At 38.6% G+C, this 11,582-nt stretch overlaps 1 protein-coding gene across 3 annotated transcripts in view; it reads left to right on the forward strand.

Annotated features, from left to right (window-relative positions):
* The window catches only part of rictorb (RPTOR independent companion of MTOR, complex 2b), a 39,679-nt gene extending 29,436 nt beyond the window's left edge, over window positions 1-10,243 (forward strand). For all 3 annotated transcript variants that reach the window (XM_083565012.1, XM_083565010.1, XM_083565011.1), the window contains 3 exons: window positions 2,056-2,179; window positions 4,413-4,551; window positions 4,683-10,243. In XM_083565012.1, the coding sequence (XP_083421138.1) occupies window positions 2,056-2,179; window positions 4,413-4,551; window positions 4,683-4,757 (338 nt within the window). In that variant the 3' untranslated portion in view covers window positions 4,758-10,243. The remainder of the gene's footprint in view (window positions 1-2,055; window positions 2,180-4,412; window positions 4,552-4,682) is intronic.
* Window positions 10,244-11,582: the final 1,339 nt, after the last annotated feature.

Here is an 11,582-nt window from a genome sequence, read left to right on the forward strand (position 1 = left end):
CTGTAAGGAGCATAATAAAGGATTTAGAAACAGCTTAAACACCCATCACTTAATCACACATAATCGTTGTCAGTGGCAGAGGTAATCAAATCATCTGCTATCTTTAGATGACGCATTGTTTCCTCAGGTCTAAAGCTCGCTTTGAATCTTCCATGCTTTAGTCTTATGCCGATCCATAAAAACTGGCTCTAATGTCTTTGTTTAAAGGCTCTCCTTGTTTCCTTCTGCTTTTGCTAATTAGTGTTCCATAACCTGTGGTGAGCAGCTGTATGTTTACTTAAACTGAATTAGAAAGTCCACACCAGTGATGTCATGATTTTACATGAGCAACAGCAGTTGGATAACCTGCACTGACTTTATATTTGACTGAGATACTCACAAAAGTGAGTCCACCCCTCACATTTCAGGAACCTTTTTAGTAAATCTTCTCAAGGGACAATACTATAGAAATGAAACTTGGATATATTTTAGAGTAGTCAATGTAAAGCTTGTATAGAAGTATACATTTACTGTCTTCTAAAAATAACTCCACATACAGCCATTATTGTCAATATGGCTGCCTGCAAAAGTGAGTACAGCCTAAGTGATAGCAGCTGTACGTTGTGTAACAACATGCAAAGCCACATGTCCTATTTAACATGTTCATGTTTTTGTCTGCTTGACAGGACCATACAAATTTGTGTATCTTTTATGAGAGCAGTTAAAATTTGGTGCTTTGAGTACAATTCTCACATGGGACCTCATGGCAAAGGATTTGAGAATTAGAATTGTTACTCTCCACAAAAGATGGCTGAGGCTATAAGATCGGTAACACCCTGAAATTGAGTTACAGTCCAGTGGCCAGGGTTATACAGAGGTTTTCCAAGACGGGTTTCACTCGGAACAGGTCTCACAAGGGTCGATCAAAGAAGTTGAGCCCTCGTGCTGTGCATCAGGTGCAGAAGCTGCTTCAAAAACAGACACATGAGTGCTGCCAGCATTGCTTTAAGGGTTGCAGAAGCTGAAGGTCTGCGTGTCGGTGCTCAGTATGCCTCACACTGCAACAAGTTTTCATGGCCGTCGTCCCAGAAGGAAGCCTCTTCTAAAGCTGGATTACAAGAAAGCCCACAAACAGTTAACAGCTAAATACACCCTGTCCAAGAGCATGAATTACTGGAACCATGTCCTGCAGTCTGATGAGAATAAGATAAACTTGTTTGGCTTAGATGGTATCCAGCATGTGTGGCGAAGCTCTAGTGAGGAGTACCATGAGTGCATGAGTGCAGCTGGTACTGGGGAGCTGCGGTTCACATGGATTCCAACATTCTGAAGTAGAACATGGCGCTCTCCCTTCAGAAACTGGGCCGAACGGCAGTTTTCCAACATAATAACGAACCCAAAACACACCGCCAAGATCAGAACTGTCTTGCTGAAGGTGAAAGTGATAGAGTGGCCAAGTATGTCTCCAGACCTGAACCCTTTTGAGCTACACAGGTACCTAAATGCTCCTGTGTATGTTAGACGCCATGCTGGATGTTAGACGCCATGTGTCTAACATGCAGCTGCTCCGTGATGTCATGATAGAGGTGTGGAAAAGGATCCTAGCAACAACCTGTGCAGCTCTGGTGAATTCCATGCCAAGTACAGATTAAGGCAGTGCTGGATAACACTGGTGCTCACACAAAATATTAACATTTTGGACACAGTTTTGACATGTTCACTTAGAGTGTACTCACTTTAGTTGCCAGTTATTTTGACAATAATGGCTGTATATTGAGCTATCTTCAGAGGACACTGAATACTGCTAAACAAGCTGCACATCGACTACTCTAAAATATATTCCAGTTTTATTTCTATAGTATTGTTACTTGAGAACATATAATAAAATGGTTGCTGGAATGTAAGGTGTGCACTCACTTTTGAGATACATGTGTAGATTTTTTGTGTGTGTGTAAATATCTGGGACTGTATAAGCTTGTATTTCTGTAGTAGTTGGACTGTATGCGAATGTATCTCTGAATGAGCTTGTGTTAAACATCTTGAATTAATATGACCTCGGCCGTGGCTTTGTTTCAGGAGTTAAGACCATTCCAGAAGATGCTCCAGCCTGCAGAGTTCTCCTGAGAAAAGAGGTACTACGTTTGGTCATCAACCTCAGCTCATCAGTAGGAACCAAAGGCCACGAGACAGGACTGCTCACGTAAGGAGATGTGCTCTGAGAGAACTACTCTTTCAAACCCTCATGTTCTGTTCAACTCTCTTAATGTACTCGCGCTGCAATGATGTGCTGTGCCTAATAAATTATGAAAGCATATAATCCACAATAAGCATCATATTGCATCCCTATTATATTGTAGCACAGTGCAAAAGAAACATGCAGAAGAGCTTCAGTTAATATTTACTTCAAACATTAACACCAGCTCTACACAACATTACGTACAGTTTACACAGACTGATGCAAAAAAGTAAAATGATATAATGAGTGGGTAATAGTTATTTGGGTAGAAAGCATCCTATGAGAGTCCAAAGGAAAATTCCCAGAGTGTTCCAAACTGCCACAAAGGATCTATTAATCACAAAATCACACTTTGCAACCATGGCGGTCAAAAAATAAAATATGCATGCACCAAACATCAAGCCTTCAGGTATATTTGAGGCAATAGTTAGAAGACAATAAAGAGCAGAAAAAACAGTCTGATGTTTGATTAACTGAAGTTCTTGATTGGCATCTGCGTGACCTTACGCATTGTTACGCATAATAATCGGCCCATTAGATAACTACGGGAATGTTCCAGTAATGTGCAGCCGTGACCAAAAGTTTTGTGAATGACACAAATATACATTTTCACAAAAGTCTGCTGCTTCAGTGTTTTAGATCTTTGTTTACTACGGTATACTGAAGTATAATTACAAGCATTTCGAGGGCTTTCATTGACAATTACATTAAGTTTAGTCGATATTTGCCGTGTTGTCTGTTCCTCGACAAAATTTCCATGAGCCACTTAGTTATCACTATTGTCTTATGGCATGGTGTTCCATCATGCTGAAAAAAGAGTGTTCATTAACAAATTGCTCTTGGATGGTTGGGAGAAGTTGCTCTTGGAGGTTGTGCTATGTTTTTGGCTGTGTTCTCAGTTCCCTTGGCTACGAAGCAACCCCACACATGAATGGTCTCAGGATGCTTTACTGTTGGCATGACAGAGGACTGATGGTAGGGCTCACCCTTTCCTCTCCGGACGAGCTTTTTTTTCCCGGATGCCACAAACAATCAGAGAAAATGACTTTACCCCAGTACTGTACTATTTGCAGAATATCAGTCTGTCCCTGATTTTTTTTTTTTTTCCCCTGGAGAGAAGTGGCTCCTTTGTTGCCCTTCTTGACAGCAGGCCCTCCTCCAAAAGTCTTCGCTTCACTTGGTATGCAGATGCACTCACACCTGCCTGCTGCCATTCCTGAACAAGCTCTGCACTGGTGGTGCCCCAATTCCGCAGCTGAGTCTACTTTAGGAGACGGTCCTAGCACCCTGAAACCTTATTCACAACAGTTGTAAACCTCTCTCCTTTAAGTTCTTGATGATCCAATGAATGGTTGATTTTAGGTACAATATTACTAGCAGCAATATCCTTCCCTGTGAATCCCTTTTTGTACAAAGCAACAACGACTGCACGTGTTTGCTTGCAGGTAACCATGGCTAACCAAGGAAGAACAATGATTGCAAGTGCCACCCAACTTTTAAAGCTTCCAATCTGTTATTCGACCTCGATCAGCATGACCGAGTGATGTCCAGTCTTGTCCTCAACACTCTCACCTGTGTTAACGAGAAAATCGCTGACATGATGTCACCAATCCTTCTTCATAACATTCTGGAGTAAATGCAAATTGCTATCATTCAAAAAACTGAGGCAGCAAGACTCAAATCTTTCGGCCTGTAGATGGTGAACGTATATGGTTCTAAATGACAAAAAGTATTTGTAAAGCAAAAATGCCACAGTAATAATATAAACAAAGATGCATTAGCAGTCTTGGGTACACTTTGTACAGTTTTTCATGGGAATTCACTTGTAAGTGAAAAGGAGATTTGGTGCAGCTCTGGAGATCATATTTGTTTCTGCGTGTAAAACCATAATTTTATTTATTAAATTTTTTTTTATTTTTTTTTTTACATGGTTGATTACGTAATGTTACTACAAATGTTTTCCATCACAGTTTTTGTTTGAAAAGTAATGTTCGGGAATCTGTTTTTACTGACTGGTCATAAACACTTAAGACAAAATTTGTATCAAGAAATGCATTCCTTTTATTTGTAAATGAGACACTGAGACAAGTGTTTGAAAATTTTGTTTATTCAGTTTTGGCTGATGAGCAACATTTTCAGTCAGTAAAACATTTTTGTGTATGACTAAAGCTTTTTAATCCCTTACCCAAAAAAACAGGATCAAGGAAAAGTTTCCATATGCGTTTGATGACATCTGCTTATACTCGGAAGTGTCCCACCTGCTGGCCCACTGCGTGTTCAGGCTCACCTCGAGACGCTTTATCCAGGAGCTGTTTCAAGACGTTCAGTTTATTCCGGTAACCTTCTTCAGTTCTTTAAGATCACCACATATATTTGCACTACATGTTTGTTTTTTCGTCTCCCACCAGATGGTGCGTAATTCTCATTTTGCCTATTTTTTGTTTTATTTTGTCATCATGTCCCACAGCTTTATGAGGAAGCCGAGAGCATTTTGTCAATGCCGTCAAAATGCGTCACTGTAAATTCTCCACCGGAGTCCTGATATTGTGAAGCCTGTGCTTGCTGTTACCCCACCCGTCCTCCTCCACCCAGACCTCCCCATTCATTTTCGCCTGGCCTGGCTAAGACTTTTATGGAAGATGGAGGCAATAAGAGGTAACGTGGGAAAATGCCGCTGGTGGATAGCAGAGACAAAAAAACGAACGCTCGAAGGCTAAAAGTGCGTCTGCAGAGGAGTTTGCAGGATGTGTCTGCGAAGATAAATAGAATCGGTACGGCGCATTCACGATAAGATCAACGGAAACATACTGCCTGAACAAACAAAGCCTGAAATCAAGACAGAAATGTGTTTAAACTCTGGCAGTTGGAGTTACAACCAAAATATTGCTTTTGACTGACAGTAATGCGTGTAAAAGCACTGACAGTGCGGGGACAGTAAGAAAACAAAAATCCACTGAAAGCTGTAAAAGTCGCTGAATCTTTTTAATTTTATTTTTGTCCTGAGTTCTGCACAGTGGTCATGAGCGCATTCAGATATAGACTGAAATAACAAATGCATGTTTGCTCTTCCCTCTGGATCCCTCAAGTCTGATTTTAACACTACAAGGTTGTGGTTTGTTTCACTAACTTAATCCGTGTATATAAAGAAGTACGCAGTGAGCCTGTAATTGAATTATTCGACAGAAAAAGCCTTACTGATTCACACCCACACGAGAGACAATCATCATTTAAAGATCCAACCATCTGTATGGCAGTAACCACCTCATCTTTTTTTTTTTTTTTTTTTCCCCCTACATACTGGGCTTTTACTGTTATGAATCACTGAATTATGACCCCTGATTAAGCTCAGATGTGCTTATCTAACCCACAGTTTGCATGGTTTTGAGGAAATCTGGTGTAAAATTCTTAATTCTTAATTTTCCAAATGTATTTTCCAGGTAAGGCTGTATATTTTCATACATTTCATACATTCTCTAGGTATCAGTGCAGCGTCATTGGCTAGTTAACTTCTGCAGCTCGTGTAGGTCACACTGTAGTTGTACAGTTACTGACTGAAGCCTGTTCACTCCTTAATTATCATTCAGAATTTATAAGCACACTGCTAGTCTGTGAAAAAGTCTAACAACCAAAACTCCATCACTGCTGTGTGAAGGAATTTACCTTGATATAGTCATTGCTAGGAATACTTAATGGGAAAGCTAAATAGGAAAAAAAAAAATCAACCGCAAGGCTATGTGCCAAGGACTAACATGAAGCAGTCATAAGCACACATCTGCCACCCTCTATTTGCTTATTTTCTTTTTCAGTTTGTTTATTAATCTCGTTCCACAGCCACCTGTATGAGCTCAAGAATGAAACATTCAGTGCTATTTATGTCATCTTACTGTAAAGCGTCCTCTTCTGACCTCTGCCCCACACACTTTACCACAGCCTGACCTCTGACTGTTACAAAGCAGAGATTTCCTGCAGAAAGCATTTCCATTTCAATGATTACACACATTTTAAAGACATTTATGAATTTTATAATCATCTATTTTATTCACAAAGTGTATTCTCAGCTGCTATTATACACAATTCTTTCAACAGCCTCTGACCACTCAGGTGTGAGAATTGAACAGGTATAGATGGTCATTAACAGACACCGTGGTAAAAAAAGACAAGCTTTAGTCTCTAACTGAATGCCTACAAGGTGACCAACAAAATATGATGGTGTAATAAATTAGTACAATGTAATGTATTCAAAATGAATTGCATGAATATTAGTTAACCGATTTACTGAGTCTCCTCACAAAATCGCTGTGGTAGATGAGACCGGGGGGAAAAGCTCCCTGTATGGAATTTTGTTTAACAGTGAGCTTCTGTTGGTTTGTTTGCTGTTTGGTTTGGTTTCATACTGCACAGAAGTCAGTGAACCAAATGGAAAATTTTAATGTCTGAAGGAAAGTGTTTGAGTGCTGAAAACTTCCCGTAAATCTCTTTAAATTTGTTCGTCAGAAACACAGCAAACGGTATGCAAAAGTAAATAATTATATAAATACGTAGCATAACACATTTTGACATCCCAGCCAAAGTTTTTTTCTATTTGTTTAGCAAACCAAATCAACAGGACCTAAGTCTGACCCAAGCGTGATTCTCACCAGTGTAAAGAACCACATTTAAAGGGGTCGTTTAAACTAATTAAACGTTGCAAATGCGAATGCGCCCTTCTTGGGTTCTGACTTCTGAAACAAACAGGTGTTTTAGATCGTTCCATTTCAGTTTTGTGACGAGTCTCAGACACAGTAAACTCATCCAGCGCAGATTCTCAGAATCGATCAGACAGCAGACCAACATGTAAAACTAATGATCAGATATTATGAATTTTGGAGGAATATATGAACAAAGTGTATTGTTTAAGAGCTGATGTACCATCTATTTGAGGGCAGCTTTACTGGGATTTTACATTTGGCAAACTCTGGTAACAGAGTAAAAGTTTTTATAAATAAGTCCATCAAGTCAATTATGATTTTTTTTCCAACTCTTACATCTCACATACAGTCATGAAAAATGTCCATTTCATCAATTGCAGTAAAAAGAACAAGTGCATGTTTGTTGTCCACATGTAGTTTTCTGATGAGGCTAATGTAAGCTGAAAGAGAAGTCCATATGCACCAAATTGCATCATGCAGCAAACAGAGAGAAGTGTATGCATGCCTTCTTTATTCCTTCTCCCCCTAAACCCTCCCAAAACCATCTTCTAGGTCTACTCTTTACTAAAAGTATAAAATGGTCTAATGCATTTCTATTGAATGATTGAGGACTTGGCTGACTTGCACTCCTTCTTAGTAACATTTCTATTCGATCACTCATAAGGTGATTTTACAAGTACATCCCACTGGCAGAACCTGTAATGGTTCCATTTGTCCTTTTTTTTTATTATTTCTATATAAAAAAAAAAAAAGCTAGAACTCTGTACAAACTGAAAAATACATTCAAGTTTTGTCCGATTGTTTTCTGGAGTAATAAGCTATAATAAGAGACGATGATGGTGATGATGATAATGATAATGATGCAGCTTTTGTTAACTTTGACGCTTCCCCACTATCTAAACACCTTCAATCCTTACTTTCAATGCTCTGCGCTTTTTGCTTTAAAGGGATTGCGGATGAGCCGTGACACCGTGTGCCAATGTTTACTTTACACTCCTCTTTTTAAACTTTGAGACACAGGGCTTGGGGAAAGTATCGATACCAAATTGCGCAAAAAATTGTCCAACACGGCCAATTCTGTATCCATTCTCTGTTCTGCTACACTGAAGTTTTATTTATATTCGTAGATCAGGGGTAAGACTGCTTCCACAGTGTTTGTTTAATCCTTTTGGAATGTGTCTGTTTTTAATAGAGATGGTTGCTGCCAAATAACATCTTGTCATCCAATCAGGCCAGGAAATGGGGGGGGGGGGGGGTAAGGAAGAAAAACAACCCTGGAAGACACAGTGCTTGAGAAAAACTATTAGAGTGAGCGGATTTATGAATTGTTGGATCCAAAAACGATATATAGTTTTTGGTGCCAAAGTAACTAACAATAACCGGATATGTATTTTTGGGATCTCCACTGGTACCATGGAACAGACAGCGGTCCTGTGTGACTTGCAGTTGAGTTACACAAACAGCTCAAACTCCCAATTTACTCCCACTAAAGCTACAGGCAAACAACCTGCTCGTCACACCAGTGTTTATTTTATTCATATCACTGATCATAAATCTTATCAACATAAGATTGAGCTCGTTAGTGAGTCAATAATAGATAAGACTGGTAAGAATGCTGCCATGGTTACAGTGTGTGGAGTGAGTCATTTTCTCCCCAAATATGTTTTCAAAATGCATTTCAGCCAGTGTGAAAGCAGCTTTTAGTCCATTTGTGTCCCAAACCACAGCAGCATGTATCTGGGGAGGAAAAAGAAGTGGGCACGGTTTGAGACCGATATTAATGTGTCACGTGTAAAGCAGCAGAATTATTAAATACAGCATTTGTCCTGGCCATTACATAAGCATGACGCAATAACTAAACCCATTAACGGTGAAGCCAGAGCAATGCCTTGTCTCGTTCAAATCTATTCATTAGATAAAGGTTTCATCGTTTATTGGATTCAGTCTTCACCTGTAACTATAAATCTGAGGTGTTGAGAAAGAGAATATTTAATGTGCCTGTTGATTCCAAATCGATTATTTTTTGGTATCGTACCTGTTTTAATGAAACAGAGTGATGGGATTTGTTCGCTTCTTCTCAGCTGGACCAGTCATGCTATTTAGGCAGCTTTAATTCTTTTCGCCTTTATATGTATCCTTTTTTTTTTTTTTTGTGCATGTGTGTTAGCTTTAGACTTAATGAAATTGTCCCAGGCGTTTTTAATTTATTATAGATTGTAAGAAATCAGCATCTTTATCTGGCTTGGCTTTTCCCGTAAAACCCAAGGTTTTATTACTATTATTATGAATATTATATTATTAGTATTATTATAATTATTTAGATTATTATTATAGGGTTTTTTATTTTTTATTTAGGATGCATTGTAAAGAAGTTATGGCTCTAATATTGACTGGCAATAACAGCCCATTCATGTGTGCTTTTGAAACGCAGCTGTTTCTTTTGTTTGTTTGTTTTTTTTATATCTAAATGTGTCTGTGACAACCCACTATCAATTTGAATAGGCTATTGACAGGCGAGCTTGGAGAAACTCGGGGCTGTTTGATAAAGGCATGAGAATCCTGGAGATCCTGTCACAATGCTGATTTTCTCTTCTGTTAACCTCTGAACTGTGTGCGAACTCTTAAGCTTTATTAACATGCTGCCATCATCATCTGTGCATGTGAACGTGTCGATCTCTGCCAACTGCCTCACTAGAAGAATATTTTTGTTCTTGAACTCAACATTCATGATCCATGTTCACAGTTAACCAGTAACACTGGTTATTTTACTGCATGAGTCATTTTCGGAAGCATGATCAGCACTTGGTGGCTTCAGTGCCACCGAGAATCAATGTACTAAATTCTAGTGAATATTTAGATTTTTTTTTTCATTATGATGATTATTATTATTATTTCTGTGACTGCATTTATTTAAAGGAAGTGTGTTCTCATCACCATTCACACCCAGTAGTCTAAATTGTTTTATCTGAACATCTGTCATGTAAAAAAAAAAAAAAAACAAAAGAAAAAATTTCCACCTTCCATACATACATTTTTCTTTTTCTGTCTGAAGTGCACTCATGAACTTGCAGAGCACTGTATTAAATTTATCAAGAACCATTTAATATCGAGATTGCAGAAATCGATGCAAAAGAAGTGTTATTTATATTTTTCCTTGAGGAAAAAGAAAAACGTGTCTCAGAAAAGTTGTACATACTTGTAATGTTTTCTTTTATTTTCCCTAATTGTGGTCTCCCTTGTATAGTACAGTGTTTGTTTTGGGCATTAGAGAAGAGCCTTGAGAAACAATCTTATGAAAGGGATGCATTGTTAATAAAAAAGAAAGAAAAAAAAAAATGAATTGTGTCAATTGTGTTTAATCCGTCTTTAGAAGCCTATAAACTGAAAATGCTATTCCCTGTTATTACACTAGAGGGCATAACAGAGCAAAAACCTCTGGGTCATAAAATTAGCTGTTGACGAAACTAACCTGTGTAAATGTATTTCTTCGTTGGCACATTTAAAATCGACATATTCAATGGTCATTCTTATCTGTATCTCATCAGTACCAACCTACTTTTGTTTCTTTATGAAATTCCGACTGTATAACTTCCACATTCACGGTTCTGGGCTTTCGAAAGGTGCTTCTTAAAGTGGAGCCTGACAGGAAATGGGAATGGAAATTGCATCTGAATTTCTTCAAATATTTTCATCTAATTCTCTCATGGATAATTTCCTGTCTGTCTGACAAACAAAAATACCAATCAGTCATAACATTATGACCACCTGCCTTTTACTGCCAGAACAGTCCTGACCTGTCTAATATTAACGTCAGCAATTTGAAGCACAGTAGGTCATCTGTTGGATCAGACTACAGCCATCACTCGGCTGCCCATGACCCCCTCACTGTTTCACCACTGTTCCTTCCTTGGACCAGTTTTTTTTAGATGCTGATAACTGCAGACCAGGAAACACCCCACAAGAGCTGCAGTGTTGCAGCTGCTCAGACCCAGTCGTCTAGCCATCACAATTTGGCCCTTGTCAGACTTGCTGAAATTCTTTTGCTTGCCCATTTTTCCTGCTTCTAACACATTAATTTTGAAGACAAAATGTTCACTTGCTGCCTAATATATCCACGCTGATACACCCTGATCAGAGAGAGAGAACACTTTAGTAGTGCTTAAGTAAGCGTTTTATGCAAGATAAGAAAAAAAAAAGAATCATAAACTTGGGAAGGAAGAGTCCATTTTTCAAGGCCATGCTTTATCATGTGTCTGTTTTTTCCTCCTAAAACATTGCAACTGCCTAAGCCACAGATTCACACAATGTAAATGTAGGAACTATGTAAAAAAAATTATGGAACTGGCTTGTTTTTAAATCTTCTCAGATGAGATTATCATCAGCCTTAAGACAATAAAGTTGACCCCAAACTTTTCACTTAGAGTTTGTATATTCAGCAAAAATTTATAATGTTAAAATAATAAAACCACAGACAGGTGAAGTGATGTGATTAACATGGATTATCTCTTAGATGTCTGGTAAGTGAAGGTCTAGCTAAACATTGTTGAGGTGCACCCCCCCACACTGGTTTTCTTAGCAGAGGCATCTTTCAGCAAAATACTGCTCCTTGTAATACTGCAAAAATGTTTCAGAAATGGGTGGAGGAAAATCAACTTACATCCAAGGTAGATCCATCCAAC

The sequence above is a fragment of the Silurus aristotelis genome (genome assembly GCF_946808225.1).
Source record: "Silurus aristotelis genome assembly, chromosome: 16".
NCBI lineage: Eukaryota > Metazoa > Chordata > Actinopteri > Siluriformes > Siluridae > Silurus > Silurus aristotelis.